General features: G+C 44.9%; 1 protein-coding gene and 1 pseudogene across 7 annotated transcripts in view; one reads left to right on the top strand and one right to left on the bottom strand.

Moving 5' to 3' along the window:
• The window catches only part of LOC126335033 (NAD kinase-like), a 904299-nt gene that overhangs the window by 358089 nt on the left and 519296 nt on the right, over window positions 1-26914 (top strand). For 2 of the 7 annotated variants that reach the window (XM_049997892.1, XM_049997891.1), the window contains exon 1: window positions 24782-24975. The exons of the other annotated variants lie outside the window; for them this stretch is intronic. In XM_049997892.1, coding sequence (XP_049853849.1) covers window positions 24869-24975 — 107 coding nt within the window. In that variant the 5' untranslated portion in view covers window positions 24782-24868. Of the gene's footprint in view, window positions 1-24781; window positions 24976-26914 lie in introns of those variants that run through there. 7 annotated transcript variants of the gene reach the window in all.
• On the bottom strand, window positions 21936-22053 carry LOC126337245 (5S ribosomal RNA; annotated as a pseudogene).

Genomic DNA, 26914 nt, shown 5'->3' with positions numbered 1-26914 from the left:
GCCAACTGCTACATTATGAACCACGTATGTTGGTAGCCATCTTCAGAATAGGGCAGAATGAGCATTATTTCCATTGTACGTCTAGAGTCGTTCAAAATGTCTAATTGACTTACAGAGTAATAATTATCTATTAACAGAAGCTGTTCATTTCATAAAATAGTTCAAAATGTTTCAAATGGCTCTGAGCACTATGGGACTTAAGTTCCGAGATCATCAGTGCCCTAGAACTTAGAACTACTTAAACCTAACTAACCTAAGGACATCACACACATCCATGTCCCAGGCAGGATTCGAGCCTGTGACCGTAGCGGTCGCGCGGTTCCAGATCGTAGCGCCTAGAACCGCTCGGACACTCCGGCTGGCCATAAAATAGTAAACTACATAGTTTGTGGTAGGTGTACCTTCGTGCATCTAGCTAACCTGTCGATAGTAGGTGCACATTTACACTCTCGCCATAGTTCCAGTCAAAAAGTCATCCAAAAGCAAACTGTGCGATACGACAACATAAACTGTCCAGACTGTAAATAAACGTAGGCTTCCATGGCCATTGTCGCATTCAATAATTTTTGTCTGGGTTTGAGTCCGCATTGTCAATATATATTAAACTACCGGCGTTTCGGTCCCTGTTGCTACCAACAAAAACACCTAGAAGAACGTCGCTTGCAACAGAGACCGAAACGTCGGTAGTTTTATATACAGGGTGGTCCATTGATAGTGACCGGGCCAAATATATCACGAAATAAGCATCAAACGAAAAAACTAGAAAGAACGAAACTCGTCTAGCTTGAAGGGGGAAACCAGATGACGCTATAGTTGGCCCGCTAGATGGCGCTGCCATAGGTTAAACGTATATCAACTCTGATTTTTTTGAAAACAGGAACCCCCATTTTTTATTAAATATTCATGTAGTACGTAAAGAAACATGAATGTTTTAGTTGGACCACTTTTTTCGCTTTTTGATAGATGGCGCTTTAATAGTCACAAACATATGGCTAACAATTTTAGAACAGTAGTTGGTAACAGGTAAGTTTTTTAAATTAAAATACAGAACGTAGGTACGTTTGAACATTTTATTTCGGATGTTCCAATGTGATACATGTGCCTTTGTGAATTTATTATTTCTGAGAACGCGTACTGGTACAGCGTGATTACCTGTAAATACCACATTAATGTAATAAATGCTCAAAATGGTGTCCGTCAACCACAATGCATTTGGCAATTCCTCTCAACAGCGAGTAGTTCGCCTTCCGTAATGTTCGCACTCTCTTGTAGCACCACATTTCAGTGGCTTCTTATCGCCTCATTTCCGTCTTCCCCACTGTGTATGCTTCGCACCCACAAAGAGCTAGTCTCAATGTTCACATTTTGTATGTTGGCAGCTGCTCCTATTTAGAGAAAACCAAATTTTTGGTGCCATGACCATCTTGTATCTTTCTTATTTATTAGTCTACACTATATTAGAGGTAGCAAAATTGAGCACTTTTTAAGAAGCATCTTGAGCAAGTTTGATATTTACTCATTTTGCATATCCAACTGCTATGCACTATATTATCTTTGTTTTCTTTCTGTACTTACACACTGGAATCGCATTCGGGAGGACGACGGTTCAAACCCGCGTCCTGCCATCCTGACTCAGGTTTTCCGTGATTTCCCTAAATCGCTTCAGGCAAATGCCGGGATGGTTCTTTTGAGAGGGACCGACCGACTTCCTTTCCCATCCTTCGCTAAACCGATGGGACCGATGTCCTCGCAGTTTGGTCCCCTTCCCCAAACCAACCAAGCAATGAACCTTGCATATGTTACGATCACCAGCTACGATTTTGCTGCTGGCTCAGTTAATTTTCACATTCGGAGCTCGCTATTATGTTTTCAGCAGGCTGTACCACGCAGATTTTCTTCGACTCTGAAATAGCCAGTCACATTTCCAAAAAAAAAAAAAAAAAAAATCATATTTACGCCAGTGACAGTAACACTTTCTTTATTTCACTATTGCAATTCCGGCCCTAGGCCATTATCAAGTGAAAATGTTGTGACTATTAGGCCATGTGAAGCTAAAATGAGCTGACACATTTGTATGTCATTGTCATTACTATTAAATATATTGGTGACGCTGTTACATAGTGCGAGCACACATGTCCATATGCCATACAACAACGTAGTCTGTAGACACTTATGTTCATTGGCCCATCACTAGTCATATACGACTAGTGATATATGAGTAATGATGGGCCAACGAACATGAGTGTCTACAGACTACGTTGTTGTATGGCATATGGACATGTGTGCTCGCACTATGTAACAGCGTCACCAATATATTTAATAGTAATGACAATGACATACAAATGTGTCAGCTCATTTTAGCTTGACATGGCCTAATAGACATAACAACTTCACCTGATAATGGCCTAAGGCCGAAATTGCAGTCGTGACATAAAGAAAGTGGTACAGTCACTGGCGTAAATATGATGTGTTTTATAAGGTTCTACCTGAGTGTGGATCCCAGGTACAAAAAGTTAATTACATTGCCAAAAATTGTAACAAATAATTTTATTGAATTTTACATTTGCTTTTTGTGTATCTACGAAGATAATTAGTGTTTCCTAAATCTGCCTTATGTTGTTAACTGCAGCGCTAAAAGTTTCTCCTCTATAAAAATTATCATGGATTCCGCAAATGGAGATCTTGCGAAAATCTAATCGCACCAACATTTGTCCACGAGATCCAGAGCGCCGTAAACGAAGGCGCCCAGGTTGGTGGTGCGTTCCTTGCCGCCTTCTGGAAGGCGTTCAGTACAGATCCGCGCTGCCGCTTAGTGAACAAAATTCTAGCGTACCGAATATTGGACCAGCTTTAGGCCTGGATTCTAGGCTTTCTTGCAGATAGACAGAACGTCGCCCTTAACTGCACAAAAAAGGATTACGTAAAAGTAATTTCGGCTATATCCCAAGCAAGTGTTATAGAGCCGTTACTGTTTATAAATGATATAGTGGGTAATGTGAGAAACTGCAGGAAGCTGTTAACAGACGGTACTCTTGTCTGTGCGACAGTTACAGCGCCAAAAGACTGCGGAGAAATTGAAGAAGACGTGGAGAGGATTGATGACTGTTGCATTGCAGGGACTGTCAGATGAGCCTGACCGTAAATACTCGTAACGTAGTGCGCGCATATACTCGAAGAGATTCGCGCTCGTAAGTATTGCGCATAAATAGACGAAGAGATACGTGCATGCGCAAATAGACGTAGAGATTCGTACTTGTAACGTCCTGCGGGTAAACAGACGAAGAGATCCGTTACTGTTCGAGTCCACTGTAGGTTGTAAATCGTGAGAAGTAGAAACGACCATAAAATATCTAGCAGTAACGGTATTGAGCGATGTAAAGCGATATGATCACACAAAGCAAGATTGCAGGAAAATCAGATTCCAGGCTGAGATGCATCCGAAAAATCTTAAAAGAAGTGCAACACACCCACGATGGGAGAGACTTACTGAAAACAGGGTCAGTCGATTATAGAGGATTGCTTGTCAGTCTGAACTCATAACAGAGCCGTAAGAGAAACTGCAGAGAAAATGAAATAATGAGCGACGCCTTTCGCCATTGGACCGTTAAGTAAACTCGACAGTACAGGTGTTTAAACCACACGGTATACCTGGTAACGATTGGTGGGGACACAGATCCTTGGCCTTGCCTGATTTTCAGGTCTTAGACCGAGCGTCATACTTGTTAATTTTGGTTCGCAGCAGAGGTTTTGTACCTAGTAGCTCAGAGCTCTGCAGGTGACGTGGTGTTACGCGGGACTTGCAGCTGGGAGTAGCGCGGCTGCCGAGCCGGAGGCCGGCGAGTTGTTGCGGTGTGGACAGGCAGGCGCGAGGGCGGTTGACCTCGCGCCCACAGCGCCGTGCCAGGCGCGCCGAAGTTTCCCTCCCTCGCCAAAACACGGCTGTGCGGCCAGTCCTCTGTCTCGCTCTGCACAGTGCGAATATGGACACAACGATTGCAGCTGTTACAAATGGCTTTCACAATTCCAGTAGGTGTCATTACACCGAAGCACCCAAGAAACTGGTATAGACATGCGTATTCAAATACAGAGATATGTGAACAGGCAGAATACGGCGCTACGATCGGCAATGCCTATATAAGACAAGTGTCTGGCGCAGTTGTTAGATCGGTTGAATAGTATTGTATGGAAATGGGGACCTGGAAGCGACGGAGAGCCTTCAACCCCGCCGTAGCCCTCATTGGTTCACAACCCCACAACAGGCTATAGCAGTCCACTCATACCACCCCTGCCCCCCTACCGAACTCAGTGTTACTGTGCGGTTTGGCCCCCAGTGGACCGCCTCCACCCCTTCCCTTCCCCGGGAATGTCTCACACCAGACGAGTGTAACCCCAATGTTTGTATTAGATCGGTTACCGCTCCAACAAATTAAGTGAATCTGAACGTGGTGTTATAGTCGACGCACGATCAGTGGGACACAGCATCTCCGAGGTAGCGATGAAGTGGGTATTTTCCGGACAACTATTTCACGAGTGTACCTTGAATATCAGGAATTCGGTAAAACATCAAATCTCCGCCAAGCTGCGCTGGGAAGAGATCCTTCAAGAACGGAACCAACGACGACTGAAGAGAATCGTTCAATGTGACAGAAGTGCAACCATTCCGCAGTTTGCTGCAGATTTCAATGTTGGGCCATCAACAAGTGCCAGCGTGCGAACCATTCAACGAAACATCATCGATATGGGCTTTCGGAGCCGAAGGCCCACTCGTGTATCCTTGATGAGTGCACGACACGCCTCGCCTGGGCCCGTCTTCACCGACATTGGACTGTTGATGACTCGAATCATGTTGCCTGGTCGGACGAGCCTCGTTTCCAATTGTATCGACGTGTACGGGTGTGGAGACCTCATGAATGTATGGACGCTGCGCATCAGCAGGGAACTGCTCAAGCTAGTGGAGGCGCTGCAATGGTGTGTAGCGTGCGCAGCTGTAGTGATATGGGACCCATGTTACTTCTAGATGCTACTCTCACAGGTGACATGCGTAAGCAATCTGTCTGAACACTTGCATAGATTAATGTCCATTGTTAATCTCGACGGATTTGGGCAATGCGACACCCCACACGTCCAGAATTGCTACAGAGTGGCTTCAGGAACACTCTTCAGAGTTTAAACATTTCCGCTGGCCACCAAACTCCCCAGACATGGACATTATTGTGCATACCGGGGATGACTTGCAACGTGCTGTTCAGTAGAGATCTCCACCCCTCGCACTCTTACGAATTTATGGACAGCCGTGCAGGATTCATGGTGTCAGTTCCCTCCAGCACCACTTCAGACATTAGTCGAGTCCATGCCACGTCGTGTTGCGACACTTCTGCGTGCTCGCGGGGGCCATAGACAATATTAGGCAGATGTACCAGTTTTTTTGGCTCTTCAGCGTAGTACAGAAGTAACGCTTCTCGACAGCAAGATTTATTTGGATCAAGTTATATGTTTTTCTTGTCCAAGGTTTCTCTTTCAAACACTTTCTCAAACTCTAATTTATTACCGAGACAAAATCACAGTGTATTATATACTTTTTTGTTGAGGAATCTTTACAGAAGCAGAGTACTGTTCAAAACATAAAATCCCACTGAGCATGCAATAGAGCTTCTGTATGGATTCTTCTGTACAGATGCATCTTCTAAGCAGGAAGCGTTCGCAATATCCATGCATGACAGCTGACAGTGACACATGTCTTCCTGAGTACAGTGTGGCTGGTACGCAAGTCATGTACAAATCTGTTGCTCCGCAAAGAATTTACGGGGCACAGCTGAGTAAAATTCAGATACCTTCCACGACTAACGCAAGAGGCATCGGAAACGGGACAATTCGGGTCGTCCAGAAAAAGTTACACTTGGGACTATGTGCTGATATTCCAAGATGGTACTCCAGGCGGGTGTAAAATAAATGTGTGCAACGCAAAGTAATAAACGCTAAAATGAAGATTTGGCCCTGTATGACTACCCTCTGAAGCAGAGCTTGGGATCTCTTAATTCTATAAATTACAACGTAAACATAAATGAATGATGAAGGCAACTAATCCTACTAAATGATAGACGTTGTTTCTGCTTATATATTTATTACAGATTAAAAAACAACCTTTATATTACAAAGTTTACATTTCCTAAATAAAATTACTAATCAATTGCCCAACTCTGCCCCTTATTATGAGTGCGTGGTCTAATATCAATAACGCGAAATGACTGACATCATCTACGTAGAAGATACTACTTTGAAAGACGATCTACGGTTGTGTGGAACTTCAGTGGAAATAAACTAACGTGATCACAGCTGTTTAGCTTTTATAGCCCTAATAAGCAGAAGGAATTTTCGATATTACCGTGTGTAGTGCGTCTGGTGCGTCGGCGTGCAAGTTCGCGTACAAGTCTGTGTCGATGGAAGAACTCCAGCCACAGATAAACACCTTCAAACACTAGGACGGCAGAAGGCGGTCCTCTGACTAATACACTGTAATACTGTCTTCTCCTCTCTGTGTTCTGCAAACGAGAAACGCGAACTCCCAGCCACAAGGACGGAGTTCAGATAACGTCTCAACGTAAACACAGGCAGAGGAAGTGCTCTCAATTACTGAATGCTGCGTACTCAACGACGACTTCCATCCCTGAGGTGAAGTCCAGAATCGTATAGGTTCGCAACAGTAGCACAGTGCCTAACCTCACCATAAACTCTCCTGAGAGTGAAGACAGCAAGTCCGTCTGTACCAACAATGCTGATATCGAGCGACCGACACACACGGGCGCTCACAACGGAAGATCACGCCTCTCCACTGCTGTCTTCCCAGCAAGGCTCAGCTCCCAACCACCGTAATTCCGAAAACGAATCATATTCCCGAAACCATTGAATATTCACCCTCTCTACCGATTCTTCCGAACGCCGACCAATCATATTTTAGTCTTTTCTCGTCCAGCGCGGAAATTTTGCGAGGAAAAACCTATACTCGTACAATGGTACTATTCTGAGTAAAAAATCCTTAGAAATAACGCAGCCTGCGTGGTTTACGAGGTGCCGCTTCTTCGATCCTCTCACCTGCGTCCAAGATTTGCAAAGTTTGGAAGTATTATCTGGTTATCCTTCCGGTCCTACTACAATAGTGGCCGGTAGCGACTCTATTGTGCCCCAGAGCTCAGGTGCCACGACGTCCGTCTAGCTACTTCCTGTATTTAAGCAGGATCAACACACCTGTGTGGGCCTTCCACCCAGGGCTTGAGTTCCGCCTGCCGTTTCATTTCCACTGTCGTTCCAACCTCTACTAGTATGATAATAAAGACACTCCGTCACCTTTCATGCAATAAGCTTTAACAGTTATTTAGAAGGCGTACGCGATAATGTCAGTCTCCTTTATATATTCATATATACGATGTACAACCTATCACATGATACCTAACTGTGTTTGTAGATCACAGTAAAGAATGTGGATGAGTTCTTGTAAGGTACGAAATTATAGCAACCTTACAATATGACAACTACTGTGTCGGAGGCATCGAGGCAATTATCACCTGCAATGGCCAAGCAAAGGAGCGAGAGGCGTAACAAGGCTGATGCAGAAGAAACACAGAGTGACCGGGTTGGTTCTCATCTGGTATGGCTTATGGGACAGCAACTGATGCTTTAGCAAAATAGGGATGGGCCGAGCCAATATCAATAGTCCCTATTTCCTGTCTGCCAGACACCAGCTAGGAGTGGGGGCCTATGACGGTCTGCATGTCTACATGGATCAACCAGTCTCCGCTTCCGGACCCTGCCACTGCTGGTTGCGGGCCTCCGTGTCGTGTTACGACCAATGCTGCGGGCTTAGCGCCCTCCAGCTGGTAGGCCACACTGATGGCCTACAGTCTGAGCCCAGAATGGGGCTTCCACCAGACCACCTTAGTTTTTGTGGTGAAACTGCTTGCCGCTCGCCCCTGTTCGTGTGGGCAGACACTGTTGCTGCTGTGAGCCGTCTCGTCTACGCTGCGTCCAAGGCGTGATCCTGCGCTCCTCAGCGCGCCCCGTGCAGCCCTGTGGGCTGCTGTAGTCGGCATCCTTACCTTGTCGCTGCCGTCATCGCTCCACCTCCATCGGGCCGCCTCCTAACAGCCGCACCTCTTCGCAGGCCGCCGACCGCTTACGCTCAGGGGACGATGGCCTCTCCGAATATCACAACGATCGCTGTAATTTATCAACAATAAATGAAAGCTTTACAACGACCGTTCTCGTGACAATACGTCGAATGACTGCCAGGCATCCACTCACCGATTCAATGCACCCTCCCCCCCCCCCCCCCCCCCCCCACATTAAGGGTCGTCACATCCCGACCTCTTACAAATTACCTTATTTAGATTCTGAGCTTTCTGTTAAAATATTCAAGGAATGTTAGCTGCTGCACATATTGTACTTACTTAGCACGTGAAATAAATTAAACCTTATTTGCAATAGCTTAGTCAAGCAAAGAAAAAGCTGTAAAATACCGATGATAAAAAAACTGACTGTAGTATTTCGATAACAACTACATGTCTGGACTGCTTTCCTTACCTTTCTTAATTTCTTTGTTTGCTGTAACGATACACTAAACGGTAGAAAATGAATGAGAGAAGCATGGAGCAGTCTTCGAGAATTTAAAAGTCACTTAGAAACCAAACGAAATGATCATATATACTGCCTCCGTTTCACGTCATCTTTGCTTGCATGTTTCAACCTACTATAGACAAGTAGCAAACGTAAATACGCCGACAATTTGACCCTAAGTCAGCATGCAACAACTTCAAATAACAAACTTATAAACGCCAATAATTTGACCGTACGCCACCATGCAGCAACTTCAGCACGAATTTGTTCAAGCTAAAACACTGCAGCCCTCTGTTGATGATATACTAGTCGAGGGATTGTATATCTTAAGATGGTTATTTACGTTAATGCATAAAAATTTTTGTTCCTTCATCTCTCCCTTCAGCAGGAATCCCATAAAATTTCCCTCACTTCTGGCCTCGAGATGTTTAGCCGAAAGCACAGTATTGTAGCATTATTTCGATGGAGACGTCCGAAAACTCACAATTCGTATGCTACACTCCTAACAGCTAGGTCAGATATGGCCGACGATATCTCGTGACTCAAATTCACCCGTTGACGAACGGCAGACGGCCAAGTGGAAGGGAAACGTGTGTGGCAGCACTTTCCGTGTACAGATCTTAAGTACGGCTACTTACGGAACTACCACCATTCTTTTGCGATGCATGTATACAGGGTGAGTCACCTAACATTACCGCTGGATATATTTCGTAAACCACATCAAATACTGACGAATCGATTCCACAGACGGAACGTGAGGAGAGGTGCTAGTGTAATTGGTTAATACAAACCATAAAAAAATGCACGGAAGTATGTTTGTTAACACAAACCTACGTTTTTTTAAAAATGGAACCCCGTTAGTTTTGTTAGCACATCTGAACATATAAACAAATACATAATCAGTGCCGTTTGTTGCATTGTAAAATGTTAATTACATCCGGAGATATTGTAACCTAAAGTTGACGCTTGAGTACCACTCCTCCGCTGTTCGATCGTGTGTATCGGAGAGCACCGAATTACGTAGGGATCCAAGGGGAACGGTGGTGGACCTTAGGTACAGAAGAGACTGGAACAGCACATTACGCCCACATGCTAACATTTTATTGGTCTTTTTCACTGACGCACATGTACATTACCATGAGGGGTGAGGTACACGAATACATGTGATTTCTGTTTTCAATTACGGAGTGGAATAGAGTGTGTCCCGACATGTCAGGCCGATAGACGTTCAATGTGGTGGCCATCATTTGCTGCACACAATTGCAATCTCTGGCGTAATGAATGTCGTACACGCCGCAGTACATCTGGTGTAATGTCGCCGCAGGCTGCCACAATACGTTGTTTCATATCCTCTGGGGTTGTAGGCACATCACGGTACACATTCTCCTTTAACGTACCCCACAGAAAGAAGTCCAGAGGTTTAAGATCAGGAGAACGGGCTGGCCAATTTATGCGTCCTCCGCGTCCTATGAAACGCCCGTCGAACATCCTGTCAAGGGTCAGCCTAGTGTTAATCGCGGAATGTGCAGGTGGACCATCATGTTGATACCACATAAGTCGACGCGTTTCCAGTCTGACATTTTCGAGCAACGTTGGCAGATCATTCTGTAGAAACGCGATGTATGTTGCAGCTGTTTGGGCCCCTGCAATGAAGTGTTTGTTACAACTCGCAACTGAACGTCGGGTGTTTCAAGCGCAACTTTAGGTTATAATATCTCCGGATGTAATAAACATTTTACAATGCAACAAGCGGCACTGACTACCTATTTGTTTATATGTTCAGATGTGCTAACAAAACTAACGTGGTTCCATTAAAAAAAACCTAGGTTTGAGTTAAAAAACATACGTCCGTGAATTTTGTATGGTTTGTATTAAACAATTACACTAGCCCCTCTCCTCACGTTCGGTCTGTGTAATCGATTCGTCAGTATTTGATGTGGTTTACGAAATATGTCCAGCGGTAACGTTAGGTGACTCACCCTGTATACACTCCTGGAAATGGAAAAAAGAACACATTGACACCGGTGTGTCAGACCCACCATACTTGCTCCGGAGACTGCGAGAGGGCTCTACAAGCAATGATCACACGCACGGCACAGCGGACACACCAGGGACCGCGGTGTTGGCCGTCGAATGGCACTAGCTGCGCAGCATTTGTGCACCGCCGCCGTCAGTGTCAGCCAGTTTGCCGTGGCATACGGAGCTCCATCGCAGTCTTTAACACTGGTAGCATGCCGCGACAGCATGGACGTCAACCGTATGTGCAGTTGACAGACTTTGAGCGAGGGCGTATAGTGGGCATGCGGGAGGCCGGGTGGACGTACCGCCGAATTGATCAACACGTGGTGCGTGAGGTCTCCACAGTATATCGATGTTGTCGCCAGTGGTCGGCGGAAGGTGCACGTGCCCATCGACCTGGGACCGGACCGCAGCGACGCACGGATGCACGCCAAGACCGTAGGATCCTACGCAGTGCCGTAGGGGACCGCACCGCCACTTCCCGGCAAATTAGGGACACTGTTGCTCCTGGGGTATCGGCGAGGACCATTCGCAACCGTCTCCATGATGCTGGGCTACGGTCCCGCACACCGTTAGGCCGTCTTCCGCTCACGCCCCAACATCGTGCAGCCCGCCTCCAGTGGTGTCGCGACAGGCGTGAATTGAGGGACGAATGGAGACGTGTCGTCTTCAGCGATGAGAGTCGCTTCTGCCTTGGTGCCAATGATGGTCGTATGCGTGTTTGGCGCCGTGCAGGTGAGCGCCACAATCAGAACTGCATACGACCGAGGCACACAGGGCCAACACCCGGCATCATGGTGTGGGTGCGATCTCCTATACTGGCCGTACACCTCTGGTGATCGTCGAGGGGACACTGAATAGTGCACGGTACATCCAAACCGACATCGAACCCATCGTTCTACCATTCCTAGACCGGCAAGGGAACGTGCTGTTCCAACAGGACAATGCACGTCCGCATGTATCCCGTGCCACCCAACGTGCTCTAGAAGGTGTAAGTCAACTACCCTGGCCAGCAAGATCTCCGGATCTGTCCCCCATTGAGCATGTTTGGAACTGGATGAAGCGTCGTCTCACGCGGTCTGCACGTCCAGCACGAACGCTGGTCCAACTGAGGCGCCAGGTGGAAATGGCATGGCAAGCCGTTCCACAGGACTACATCCAGCATCTCTACGATCGTGTCCATGGGAGAATAGCAGCCTGCATTGCTGCGAAAGGTGGATATACACTGTACTAGTGCCGACACTGCGCATGCTCTGTTGCCTGTGTCTATGTGCCTGTGGTTCTGTCAGTGTGATCATGTGATGTATGTGACCACAGGAATGTGTCAATAAAGTTTCCCCTTCCTGGGACAATGAATTCACGGTGTTCTTATTTCAATTTGCAGGAGTGTATGCAGTATGCTCGTCGAGATTTCTATCGGTAAAAAAAACTGGCATATTTTCTTCGATGTTTGTGTGCGATGTTGTGCAACCGGATGTCGCTGTGCTGACTGCACATGTAGGTAATTGTTCGCAAGATACGACGTCGTAGGTTCTCTACTTGCAGCGTAGCTGAAATGCCCTCGACTGCAGTGCGATCCGGTTCGCGACAACATGCCTGAGAGCAGAAACAGCAGCAAATACCATGCACCGCTGCGTGTTTTGTGTTTTCGACAGGAATATTACCCTGCTCGCTTTACATTATCGCGCTGATATTTTCCGTTCCTAATTCGCCCTCACGTACCGGAGGGACTGCGCAGCAGCTTTTATTCCGCGGCATCCACTCCGGAAACACCACGAGGATGGTAGAGAAGTACACTAGTTTCAATAAATCACTCTTCTTTATTGGCGCTTACTAGTTTCTTTCATTCCGGCCACCAAGAAATAAAAATGTCACCGTATTTAGCACACTTCACTTCCTTTTGTGTTAACTGGGCTACACAGCAATTAAGTCTTTATTCTAAAAAGCTTGTTACAAAATCCGACTACTGTCTTTTTAATAGCTTTTTTCAAATCTAGAATAATTCTTTTAGAGTGAACGATCAATCAACATTGTTTATGCTTGTTTATTTCCAACTGCAGTGCTTCTTCGTTTTCATCTGCAGTTTTCTTTGCGCTCACACTACCTTTAATTCTCTAGAATGTTGATTCTTCCCTTCTTGTGTTCCCTTCTTGATTTTAAGCTGTCCTGAAAGCCACTCGTTTCTATTTCTTCTTTATATGTGTTCTGCGTTTTAGTGTGTACATGTCGATTCCTACTAATCTCAGCCATGTGATTTTGGATTTCGAATTGTTTAGTAAGTCAAAGATTTGTTTAGTTGTTTTGTCAATTTATCCTGCACATGTGGCCATCGAAATTTAGCGTCCTTTTTCTCATTGCATTTGTTAACTTTTCAACTTTCATACGTAGTTCTCTACTGGATCTTGCCTTTATTCCGATCCACCGATGCTTTAGGGTTCTACTACCTTGGTTGGTATTCTTCTTTCAATTTTTTTCGAGCTCTTCCTTCGTAATCAGTTTAAGAGATTCTGCTTGTTAGAGTATTTCTGGTCTGGCCCTTGTTTCATAGTGTTTCAGTTTTGTGTTGTAGGCACTTTATATATTCTAGTCTCTACTACTCTCTTCACGTTGTTTCATAACAATTTTCATAGATTTTTGAAATAGTGTTATTTATTTAAAGCTTTTGAGGTGTGTTAAGATTTTTGTCAACACGTCAGAAACACGCATCTGTAGGAGTTACAATACGTTAGTAACTGCAGTTTTCGGTATTTTAGACTACATTAAGAAGAATAGTTTTTCTCTGTGGCTCAATGATAAATGTCTGACTCCAGATCCAGATGTCACGGATTAGATTTTCGATCAGTCCTAGGATCTGTATTGTCACTTCTAGCCTCTTTCATCTATGGCTTAGATTATTAACGTGAAAAATGCCGAGTCATAGCGTGGTTCGGAATGCACTTTAAACTGTCTGGGTAGATCAATCCAAAAGTCCGAGGAAGGCAGTGGCATACCATCTCCAACAGCACCATGCCTAGTGGTGATGAACCGAAACTTCGGGCTGGCGACAGCTTTAATTTCTACGTAAAGTAAAAATAATAATAATAATAATAATAATAATAATAATAATAATAATAATAAAATAAAAGATTGTTTATCGATTAATGTAGGTAGTATAACATCTACATATTTTATTACCTTTGCACTACTGAAATATCCATTCAGTTTGTCACGTTCTCAGAAAACTTTATATGTTGATATAACACTGTAAACAACATTTTGATATAATATACAAATCAGATCAGGAAAATTCGCACGTATACTATACGTTTTAACAAAAATCAGTGTATATTCTTCTATAATTCTGTATACTCTCGACCGTAATTTCTCAAATTGCAATTATTATTGAGTTTCCCATTTATCTTGCCAAGTATAGCCGCCATGGCCACTTGAAACGTGCTGTAACATTTTTGTCAGAGGACTATTCTAGAGGCTTCCTGAAACTCCTTGCTATCCTTGCTATTTTCAGTCACGTAGCAATAAATTTAATTGTGGGTGCATTTGTAAGTAATAAATAATTTGTTTCTGGTTACCACCACAGTTGAAGATGTAATATGCCGAAACGTACTCTTCATACGTGACTAAAGGTTAGGCTGAAGTTCTGTACTCTGGTGCAGAGGCTAACTATTTGAAACAGGCTAACTCTTTGAAGTTGACTAACTCTTTGAAGAGCGTATTATTACTAGTTGAGTTTGATAAAAGGTTACTTAAGTGTACGTTACGACGTTTTATTTTACTGGTTAGGAAGTACGAGGTGGTATATGTATGTGCATTTACCGCCGTGCAAATTAGGGACACACGTAGGACCTTGTTTCTAATGCATTGTATTTGCGTTATGAGATTTGTTGTACAATTTTTGAATGCATGATCACAAGGTGACGTGGATTAATGAAATCTTCGCGGACTTCCAGTCAGGTCCTCGTTTATACATCCGCGAGCTTTCTTGCGAGTACTCCACGACCATTGTCAAGTGGTAACTTAACGACTGCCTTGTCGTCGACCGTCTCGTCCCGTTATAGCCGTGCATGGTTCATGACGAGTTTTGACTTAATCATCAGCGTGCCCAAGGACATACTCAGGTTCTCTTCTGTGGGAGAAGGGACTCTGGATACACCTGCTAGTAATAAAAATTCATGACAAATTCAACGTTTTTTTCAAACTGTTAAGTCTATCTTTCTGGCGGGGCAAGTTACTGCTGCGATTCGCGAAGATTTTTTCCTCTACAGTGTATTTGGGGGGGGGGGGGGAGGCGGGGGGCGGATTAGCCAGGGGCACCTTGTATCAGCTGCCCCCTAGCTGGATATGCCCATGAGGGTTCCTATATTTACCCTGTATAGAGATCAGATGGAATCTCGACGAGTCAGTGTACAGTTCTGCTGTCTTTTGACCTCGACATACCACAAGCAGTAACCTACAAATGAAGAAAGGGATACCGTGGAGCACTGAAGAATAACAATAAGATGAATATTATCATCAGTTTGACACGATATATGATTTGTGGCGTTTAGGTGAAAAGAAATTCTGAACTAAACTCTTCTACGTGAGTGGTAGCTACTACAACACGAGTCGGAAAACTAAGTTCGTGGTGAATTCTTGACAGCTGGCAAATTTGTCAAAAAGATGTACTGATTTTCATACCAGAGTGCATCAAAGTAAATATACTACCCACAGATGTCAGCCATTTATTGAAAATTCCCAGACATGAAAATAAGTAAATAGTTTTTTCTAACATACGTAGCTAAAACATGAATAATGAGATTTTGAAGTTGTAGAAGTAATGTAAGAGACAATGCACCTGTTGAAGTTATCGTCGATTGTTTGTAATCCTTTTACTGGTGGCGATTGTTTTATTGTTGTGCACAATTCATGACAAAATGTTTCAACACGCCCCTTTACGTGATCGTGTGTACAGACATGTTAGACTTTCTCTTTCCATGTGTTGTAAGATCGAAATATTGCTGTTTCTTTCACTGGTATTGTGTTTCTTACACGAGAAAGCTCGATAAGAAAGGCATTATCTCCTTGCTAAAGTGTCTTATCTTGTGTCTAGAATTGTAAGGAATAAAAGCAAAGGTTAACAACCCAGTAAAACCACAAAATCTGTCAAAATTTTGAGTAACAAAGCGTAAAAAGTATTCGAACATCCCTGTAGTTTGTTTTTCGGATTTATTCAGAGTACGAATCACTGTGTTATCGCGAACATAGGCAGCAAAATGTCACTGCGACGGCGTTAATTTTATACGTGAAGTAGGAACATTTCGCTGTGAAAAACAGCGCATTACTGGTAGCTTTGAGAAGTTTTCCGTTACTGCGCGGAACTAGCACTCAGATACTGAAGACGAAGCCAAGTTTTTGGATTTTTATGACATTTGTTGATAAATGATTCTGCTAACGTGGACTCATTATATTTGTAAACTAAAAAACAAATGTTCTGGGTACATGAATTTTGACACTTGAAGGTTTCCTCTGAATGCACTACTGTGACACCCTCTACAGGTTATAAATTAGAGACCATGTCACAGTTATCAAAGTGGTTGCAAAACACTAAAACAAAGAAGGTACGTTGTTTGAAAGCCAAAGACAAATCATGTAGATGCGTGAAAACAAACATACTAAGCAAACGCAGGAAAAAACTTGCCGCCTTGCGGTTACTGTCCCGTCAACGCAATGCCCAAACACTTCCTCCAAGAATGTTGGACGTGATGCGACGCAATGATAACTCTGCGTCGACTGCTAGTACAAAGGGCGTAGGATGCATGACGTACGTTAAGTGTGTATTGACGTTCGGGTAGCGTTGTCACGGGGCTGGATTACGATTACGAGCCTCAAGTGCTTGACATGAGTTCAACATACTACACTGCACGCGACGGTCACGGAACCAACTGTCCCAGCAGAATACTGGTGCAGTGTTTTGACCACTGCGCTGCGTCGCTCGGTGTGGAAATCATGTGGATTTCTTGGGAAACCGTCTAGTTCTTCCAAAATGAATTTTAGCTGTGAGGCGGAAGGTACGCTGCTTTGAAACTTCCTGGCAGATTTAAGCTATGTGATGGACTGGGATTCAAGTGCCTTTGTAACTTACGACAGTCGCGATTATAACGGAAACTAAGGGGATTGTATCGTGACTAAATTAATGACTGTGAGATTGAGAAAGAACGTATGGGTGAGCATTCTGTTAGGCTTTGGAAGAAGATGAAACTGTTACAGAATGTCTGTCGCGTTAGCATTCACGTCTCGGAGAAGCAAAGCTACTCACGCCCAAGCGTTGCAGCAGGTTTTAAATGTTTTGTAATATTGTGTGTAGTCTGTAAGTTGTTGGATGCGAACATGTGCGTGGTGATTGTAAATAAAATGATAAGTTTTGCAAGAATCCAAAGGAAAAAAGACAATTTACACTCTTTGTTTCGTTGTATAATTTAGTTCGCAACTTGTGGGTGGCTCACTCATTGTGCTGCAGCCACTGCTAAGAACTCACCTGTTCCTTTGCTAGATTAAAATTCAACCTCAGTCTATATGCTGTTTATGACATTTCGTTATAAGAATTAATAGAAAGCTTTTCACTAAGTTTCAACAGAATATAATAGCCTTGAAAAACAAGGAATTGATTCAAACCATGTTGGTATATCGAAGAATATACCGTGGTCGTTCAATAAATAATGTTCCGCAGTATTTATGCTTAAAAGTTTGAATGTGGTGAAAGTATCAGTCCACATTTCTTTTACATATTCTATTTTTCTACATACGAGGTCTGTTCCAAAAATTCCGGAACTTTGGCCCCAAGATTTTTCTACGCCTACCTTTTACTTATTGCTACGGTGTCTTCGAAACATTGTCCTCCACAACTGATACATCCCCCCCCCCCCCCAAACCACAAACCATAGTTTTCCTCGGAACTTCCACACCCCCAACTAGTTATACGGGAAGGGGTGAAGGGGGCCGTACAGTTTAACAATGGTTCCTACCATGGCGCGACTTGGCATTTTTCAAGCTAACTTCTCATTGCCAGAGGTGAAAGAAGCGATAAGTGACAGAGAGATCCTAGGGCCGACTAAGGCTTTTGGATCTGTAGTCTGACACTTAACCCCACTAAGCTACTGAGATGAGCATGTTATGTAGTAGGCCTGCTAGGAGAGACATGAAATGAAAATGAAAGGGGTGTTTCCTCGGCTTGTAAGCCAAGCGAATGGTTTGTCGAAGGACGAATGAAGTACTTTGTCGGATTCCAAAAAATAAGGGAAGTTCGAGAAGACGATCAAATGGAAGGCTGACAGATGACAAGAACGGCGTTGATGCCCGTAACTGAAGACAATAGCAAATGCAAACAATAGTAGATGCCTTTATCTGGTTTTGAATCTCAGGTAGATGATGATTATAATGAGGAACATGGTGGTACAATACTCAAGAATGCTGCATGTCTGTTCCCTCTGTTCAGCTTTGTGTTAATACTCGTAGCTACTTTCCCGGTTACCTGGATTTACATCTCGACTATGTGGATTGAATGGATGATCATAGATTGCGATACTGAGACGTGCTAGCAAAGTTGCAGTTGCAAGTAACTTGCAACTGTAGCGCTGGTACGATCGAAGAGGCTATAATGTAGGGAGCTGACGTTGCGAGCAACGCTCACAGCTATCGGCTGAAGTCAGGATGCGTGGCCGTGCGTCGTCTTTGTGACTTGAAGACGTTCTTGTTTCCCCATTGAAGCCTTGGGTTTAGCTTACCTTCGTAGGTTAAATTCGTGGGATGCAAAGAATTCCCAGTCACATCCGCGTATGTATTTAGCCTCTACGTACGCTCGCGGAGGAATACTTACCATCAGATAGTTGAAAAAGTATTGTGTCGATGCACACAAAACTCATTTGTTTAGTATGGCGCACATCCCGACAATATAGTCGATCGCGTAGTCCTGCTTCACGTGAAATTGTATTATGAGCCTTAGTAGTTCGCATGGCAAACTACGAATTACCTTTCCGACCCTGTCTGTACCAGCAGGAACTATTTTCAGAGTGTCGGCTGTGCAGTGAAGCTTTTTAGTGGAGGGAATACATTACTGTATCAAAATGATTGGCTCAACTTTCGCCCCACTGGATATTCCTGCTCAAATGAGTTGTAACGTACGCTTGATGTTGTGTAAAGCTTTTATGTTTCTTTTTTTCCCCCTTTGCAACCATTTCTTCCTCTTTTATCCCTGTGAATTTTTTTTGTAAGTTCGTTTATACTGACATAAAAGTTTTCTGGGTGTGGTACCGCGTCATAATATATAAAACTAATAAAACTGTTGCTGCTGGAGAAAAAAAAGCCAACGTTTCGGCCACGATTGCAGCGGCCCTCTTCTGGCTCTACTGGTGTGTTGTAGCTGTGCAGTGTCCCTTATATTTTGTTGTTACTGTTCACTTCGCATGCCATTACGTCATAATTTTAAAAAGATAGTTCGTTTCATCGGTCACTTCTTCTCATAGAAGATACACTCATGCTTATATATTAAGGATAATTGCAGAATGTGGTGCCACACAACGTGGCACTACACAAAACTGGCGCTAATAGCATAGGCACATAGGGAACACAAAGTTGAGAAAACCGTCACGAAACACATGTTTTACAAAACGCCACTGTTTCCTCCGCACGTACCCCGACATCAATATGGGATATGATCACCATGCGCATGTACACAGGCCGCGCAACAGGTTGGCATACTCTGGATCTGGTGATCGATAAGTTGCTGGAGTACAGCCTCCCATTCTTGCACCAGAGCTCCTGAAGTGTCATAGGGGTTTGAAAAAGTGCAACGATACGTCGACCGAGAGCATCCCAGACGTGCTCGATAGGATTTAGGTCTGGAGAACAGGCAGGCCACTAAAAAAAACGGCTCTGAGCACTATGGGACTTAACTGCTGTGGTCGTCAGTCCCCTAGAACTTAGAACTACTTAAACCTAACTAACCTAAGGACATCACACACATCCATGCCCGAGACAGGATTCGAACCTGCGACCGTAGCGGTCGCACGGTCCCAGACTGCAGCGCCTAGAACCCCTCGTCCACTCCGGCCGGCGCAGGCCATTCCATTCGCCTGATATCTTCTGTTTCAAGGTACTCCTCCTCGATGGCAGCTCGGTGGGGCCGTGCGTTAACATCCATCAGGAGGAAGGTGGGACCCATTGCACCCCTGAAAAGGCGGTGCAAAATGACGTCCCTATACACCTGACCGGTTACAGTTCCTCTGTCAAAGACATGCAGGGGTGTACGTGTATCAATCATAATCCCATCCCACACCGTTAAACCACGACCTCCATAAAGGTCCCTTTAAAGAGCATTAAGGGGTTGGTATCTGGTTCCTGGTTCATGCAAGATGAAAACGCGGCGAGAATCACTGTTCAGACTATACCTGGAATCGTCCGTGAACATAACCTGGGACCACTGTTGCAAAGGCCGTGTACTGTGTTCTTGACACCAGCCTTTACCGGCTCTACTGTGACCAGGGACCAGTGGAATGCACCTTGCAGGTCTCCGGGCGAATAAACCATGTATGTTCAGTCGTCTGTAGACTGTGTGTCTGGAGACAACTGTTCCAGTGGCTGCGGTAAGGTCCAGAGCAAGGCTACCTGCAGTACTCCGTGGCCGTCTGCGGGCACTGATGATGAGATATCGGTCTTCTTGTGGTGTTGTATACGTGGACGTTCCGTAGTGTAGCGCCTAGACACGTTTCCTGTCTGCTGGAATCGTTGCAATAATCTTGAGATGACATTTTGTGGCACACGGAGGGCCCGTGTTACGACATGCTGTGTTTAACCAGCCTCCGGTCGCCCTAGTATTCTACCCATCATAACGTCATCTATATGTGTTCTCTGAGCCATTTTAACACACTGTCACCATTACCACGTTTGAAAACATCTTCACACTTACTGCACCGTACTCTGACATGCACCAACCCATCTCTGCGTATGTGGACTGCTGCCAGCGCCACCGTGCGACGACCGCAGGTCAATTGCACCCCGAGGTGATTTAAACCCGCAAACCGCCTACCAGATCGTTCAGAATGGTTCAAATGGCTCTGAGCACTATGGGACTCAACTGCTGTGGTCATAAGTCCCCTAGAACTTAGAACTACTTAAACCTAACTAACCTAAGGACATCACAAACATCCATGCCCGAGGCAGGATTCGAACCTGCGACCGTAGCAGTCGCACGGTTCCGGACTGCGCGCCTAGAACAGCGAGACCACCGCGGCCGGCCTACCAGATCGTTGTTTCACCATGTATCAGCATTATCCTTAATGTATGAGTATGAGTGTATTTAAGGAAAGCCAAGCAAACTTTTACAGCAGTTGTAGGCTTAGAGAAACCTTTTGACAATGTTGACTGGAGTACCCTCTTTCAAATTCTGAAGGTGGCAGGTGTAAGATAAAGGGAGTCGAAGGCTAATTACAAATTTGTACATAAACCAGATGGCAGTTGTAAGCAGTGGTTGAGAAGGGTGTGAGACAGGGTTGTAGCCTATCCTCGATGTTATTCAATCTGTATATTGAGCAAGCAGTAAAGGAAACAAAAGAAAAATTTGGAGTAGGAGTTAAAGTCCAGGGAGAAGAAATTAAAACTTTGACGTTTGCCGATGACAATGTAATTCTGTCAGAGACAGCGAGGGACTTAGAACAGTAGTTGAACGGAATGGACAGTGTCTTGAAAGGAGGATATGAGATGAACATCACATAAAGCAAAACGAGGATAATAGAATGTAGTCGAATTAAATCAGGTGATGCTGAGAGAATTAGATTAGGAAATAAGACACTTAAAGTGCTAGATGAGTTCTGCTGTTTGGGAAGCAAAATAAATGATGATGGTCGAATTAGAGAGGATATAAAAAGTGCACTGGCGATGGCAATGAAAGCGTTTCTGATAAAGAGAAATTTATTAACTTCGAGTATAGAGTTAAGTGTCAGGAAGTCCTTTCTAAAGTATTTGTCTGGAGTGTGCTATGTATGGAAGTGAAACGAGGACGGTAAACAGTGTAGACAAGAGGAGAATAGAAGCTTTTGGAATGTTGTGCTACAGAAGAATACTCAGGATTAACTAATGAGCACTCCGTCTTCAGGCCACAAGTGGCCCATCGGGATCATACGACTGCCGTGTCAACCTCAACTGAGGATGCGGATAGGAGAGGCGTGTGGTCAGCACACTGCTCTCCCGGTCGTTACTATGGTTTTCTTTAACCGCAGCCGCTACTATTCGGTCGAGTAGCTCCTCAGTTGGTATCACGAGGCTGAGTGCACTCCGAAAAATGGCAACAGCGCATGACGACCCGGATGGTCACCCATCCAAAAACCGGCCACGCCCGACAGTGCTTAACTTCGGTGATCTGACGGGAACCGATGTTTCCACTGCGGCAAGGCCGTTGCCATGAACTAATGGGGAACTACTGAATAGAATTGGGGAAAAGAGAAATTTGTGGCATAACCTGACTAGAAAGAGGGCTCGGTTGGTAGGACACATTCTGAGACATCAAGGGATCACCAATTTAATACTGGAGGGAGGCGTCGGGGGTAAATGGTTCAAATGGCTCTGAGCACTATGGGAAAACATGTGAGGTCACCAATCCCCTAGAACTTCCTAACTAAGTACAGTATAATTATATAGTGTGTTCGTAAATTCCTGTTACAAACTTCTAGGACTTGCAGTAGGGGAGCGCGTACGTAATATTTTGAACAGGAACCCATGTACGGGAACGTACCGTTTCTGTTCTTGTTCAAACGGCTCTAAGCACTATGGGACTTAACATCTATGGTCATCAGTCCCCTAGACCTTAGAACTACTTAAACCTAACTAACCTAAGGACACCACACACATCCATGCCCGAGGCAGGATTCGAACCTGCGACCGTAGCGGTCGCGCGGTTCTTTACTGAAGCGCCTAGAACCGCTCGACCACACCGGCCGGCCGTCGGGGATAAAAATATTAGATGGAGACCAAGAGATGAATACACTCAGCAGATTCAGAACGATGTAGATTGCAATAGTTACTCGGAGATGAAGAGGTTCAAACAGGTTAGATTAACATGGAGAGCTGCGTCAAATCAGTCTTCGTACGGAAGACCACAACAAAGACGTAATTAATGGAATATGTGAGCTTGGTGTTCACTAGAGAACGCCTTAAATGTGAAAATCAAATTGGCCCTCAATTGTGTTAATACGTTGATTTTCGCACGATCATAACTGTTTAGCTCTAGAAATTAAATTTATGGGTTGTTTATTCGTTCTCTGTGTGACAAAAAAGTCTAGTATTGCAGTATTTTTTGGCCACCACTGTAGCACCCTTTGGGAACTACTATTATGTGCAATAAAATGAATATTCAAGGAGGAATAACTTTAAACAGCTCTTAGAAACAGAGGTGTTGTCGACATGTTTTGCATCTCGATGTATCACTCCTTTCTGTTGTACAGTTGAATTCAGTTTCCTCCTAGTATTGTGCTTTTTTATATCACTGTTACTTTCTGACTTTCGGGTTCTTGGCAACAAATCTGATCAGTGAATACTTTTAATCTTTTCAGCTCCTCCGCAATGGGGGCAGTTCGTCGGCAGATAATGACCGCTCTTGTGCCAAGAATGTTTCCAATTTTACAATAGTGGGACAATATAAAAAACAAACAAGTAGATAAATTTGTATTTAAAACTGTCATTGGAAAGCGTGTTTATGATTGAAAAATGAAAGAATGTGATGAATTAGAACAGCTGAGCAGGGAGTTTATTTGTTCAATATTTAAGAACACGTACGAGTATGGTTTGATAAATCTGGTAAATTTCCATGAAAGAACATTTTTGTTGCGCCTTCATGGTTGGTAAGATTGATTATACCAAGGATCGTATGAAGAATTTCAACAGTGTACAGTTCATTGTTGACAGCTGCCTGAACTGGTCATTGTGAAGACCGCGATTGAAAATCCGAGAAAACAAAGGTTTGTACTGTTTTTTAAACATTTTCATTTGAAGGGTTGGGCTCCCGCACGAATCTAAACAGAATTGGAGGAAGTTCAAGCGGGCTCTGCACCATCATGAAGGCCATTTACTTTCTACATCTACATCTACAGGAAAACTTTGCAAATCACATTTAAGTGCCTGGCAGAGGGTTCATCGAGCCAGCTTCACAATTCTCTATTATTCCAATCTTATATAGCGAGCGGAAAGATTGAACGCCTATATCTTTCCGTACGAGCTCTGATTTCCGTTATTTTATAGTGGTGATCGTTCCTCCCTATGTAGGTCAGTGTCAACAAAATATTTTCGCATTCGGAGGAGAAAGTTGGTGATTGGAATTTTGTGAGAAGATTCCGTCGCAACGAAAAACGCCCTCTTTTAATGATTTCCAGCCCAAATCGTGTATCATTTCTGTGACACTCTCTCCCATATTTCGCGATAACACAAAACGTCCGCCGGCCGATGTAGCCGAGCGGTTCTACGCACTACAGTCAGGAACCGCGCGACCGCTACGGTAGCAGTTTCGAATCCTGCCTCGGCCATGGATGTGTGTGATGTCCTTAGGTTTAAGTAGTTCTAAGTTCTAGGGGACTGATGACCTTAGAAGTTAAGTCCCATAGTGCTCCGAGCCATTTGAACCATTTGAACAAGACGTCCTGCCTTTCTTTGAACTTTTTCGATGCACTCCATTAGTCCTATCTAGTAAGGGTCCCACACCCCGCAGCAGTATTCTAAAGGAGGAAGGAGAAGCGTAGTGCAGGCAGTCTCCTTAGTAAGTCTGTTACATTTTGTCCTGCCAATAAAATGCATTCTTTGGTTAGCCTTCCCGACAGTATTTTCTGTGTGTTCCTTCCAATTTAAGTCCGTAATTGTAATACATAGGTATGTACTTGAAATTATGGCTACAACCGCACCACGCGTTCTCCTCTCCCAGTGTTTTGCGATCAGCAACACGGCTCAGTGGAGACGCCTCTGGCGGCGGCGTTGGGTACGTACACGGATTAGCCAGATGCGTAAACACTGGGGTGCCGCTGACAGCCCAGCTGGAGCGCTAACAGGTGGTGGCGGCCCCAGAGCGGGCCGCGCGGCGGGCGCCTGCCCCGTGGTGGGGGGCGAGGCCGACGCGGGCCGCGTGGCCGCCCGCCAGCGCAGTCAGTCTGCGGCCGGCTTTCACCTGCGGCCGAACACTGCGAGCGTGGGGCGGCCGGCGTTTGCGACTCTGCACCACACCACACCCTGCACCATGACGTCGTCGCCGGACAGCGGCCTGTCGCTGGAGGAGCAGCTGGAGCGCAAGCTGTCGCTCGAGAGCCTCGACTGCCTGGACGTCCAGACGCTCATCTCCATGTGGTGAGCGACGGCTGCCCCCAGTGTCGTGTTTATGTGTGTGTGTCATACAGCGATCAGCTGCTTATGTAAGTGCGGCCGTGTTTACGCCTCGCTCTGAGCAGCTGAGTCGGCTGCAGCCGGGAAGTGTCACGGTGTTTCGTTGCTGTCTCGAAGAGCCAAACCTTAGTCCTTAGTACAGTCCACTATCCGCAAGAAGTGAAGTTCAAGTCCTCGTCCTACCACCGGATCCTTCCCAAGCACGGTGTTCTGTTAAAGCACTTCTGGCGAAAGCGGATGCCTTCTTTGAATAAGCCACGGCTGACGTCGTTTCCCATCCTTGTCCTACTAACTTAACGCGTCGTCTGTAATGTCCTCGACCGAGCGAGGTGACGCAGTGGTAAGGCAGTGGATGACGGCGGTTCAAATCAAATATTTAGGATTTCTGTGGTTTTCCTACATCGCTTTTGCTGAATGCCGTGGTGTTTCCTACGAAACGACAAGACCGATTTCTGTTTCCATCCTTCCCCACTCTGAGTGTTATGTTCCATCTGTAATGATATCTTCATGTTATCCCGCGTCCGGCCATCCTGATTTAGGTTTTCCGTGATTTCCCTAAATAGCTCCAGGCAAATGCCGGGATGGCTCCTTTGAAAGGGGACGGCCCACTTCCTTTCCCATCCTTCCCTAATACGATGAGACCGATGACCTCGCTGTTTGGTCTCTTCCCCCGAAACAACCCAACTCTTTATATTCCTTCCTTCCTTCCTTCCTTCCTTCCGCACGGATCAGTACATGAAACTGGAAGACAAATTAGTCAAAGTTGAAGATCCAGAATGATATGGACTGTGGATGAGGACCAGAAGACAGTCCCAAGCGGGAGATTTTCAAGTGTCGTGGGTGAAAAGAATGAGTACTCTAATGAGAAGCAGTTTTCTAGCCTGGACTTCGATCAGCAAATAGCGTTTGAGTTGTCTCTTATGTTGAACTCAGCAAATGCTCCGCAATGACCGAGAAATGTTGCTGAGTTTTAAGGCTTGCAGTAATGACCAAAGCTGTCCTGATTCACTAAAAGGTGTAGCTGGTAAAGAGACATCTATGACAAACTCTGTAACAGCAAGACAGAAAATGCTTCGTTCTGTTTATTTGTACTCCATGTTTACTCTTGGTAAACAAACGTCTGCCGGCTGCTGTGGCCGAGCGGTTCTAGGCGCTTCAGTCCGGAACCGCGCTGCTGCTACGGTCGCAGGTTCGAATCCTGCCTCGGGCATGGGTGTGTGACGTCCTTAGCTTAGTTAGGTTTAAGGAGTTCTAAGTTTAGGGGATTGATGACATCCGTTCCATAGTGCTTAGAGCCATTTGAACCATTTGAAAAAAAAGTATGTATTCAGGAAACAAATATATTATTCACCAGTTTTTTGTTGTCCTTTCCTCTCCGCCTCCGTACTTTGTTGCTGTTACTGATACGTGTATTTTATCCGATCCTCAGCATAGATACCATCAAACATACGGTGTTCATATAAGCAGATATTTTCGAGCTTCTGTAAAACTCCTCGGAAACGGAAGATCTGGCACGATTTTTTGTCAAGTTCTCGCATTCGGGAGGACAACGGTTCGAACCCGCGTCCGGGCATCCTGGTTCAGGTTTCTCGTGATTTCCCTAAGTCCCTTAAGGAAAATGCCGGAATCGTTCCTTCGAAAGGGCACTTTCGCTTTCCTTGCCCAACCTTCCTTAATTCGAGCTTGTGCTCCGTCCCGCCGTTGTCGACGGAACGTTAGACACTAATCTACTCCTCCTCCTCCTTTCTCAAGTTTAACCTTTAGTTATTTAATTTTCTATAAAATTAGCCTATAATCCAATTCCTCATAATCTTAGGTTTCTTCCCCAAATTTATTTTCAGACTGGCAAGTTCAAAGAGTTCAAGTGAGAGATTCCCTCCTATCTGACTTCACCCAGTGACCA

The sequence above is a fragment of the Schistocerca gregaria genome, chromosome 2 (genome assembly GCF_023897955.1).
Source record: "Schistocerca gregaria isolate iqSchGreg1 chromosome 2, iqSchGreg1.2, whole genome shotgun sequence".
NCBI classification, from domain to species: Eukaryota; Metazoa; Arthropoda; class Insecta; order Orthoptera; family Acrididae; genus Schistocerca; species Schistocerca gregaria.
The sequence above is the reverse complement of the archived record's forward strand: the minus strand, read 5'-3'. Positions and strand labels throughout refer to the sequence as shown.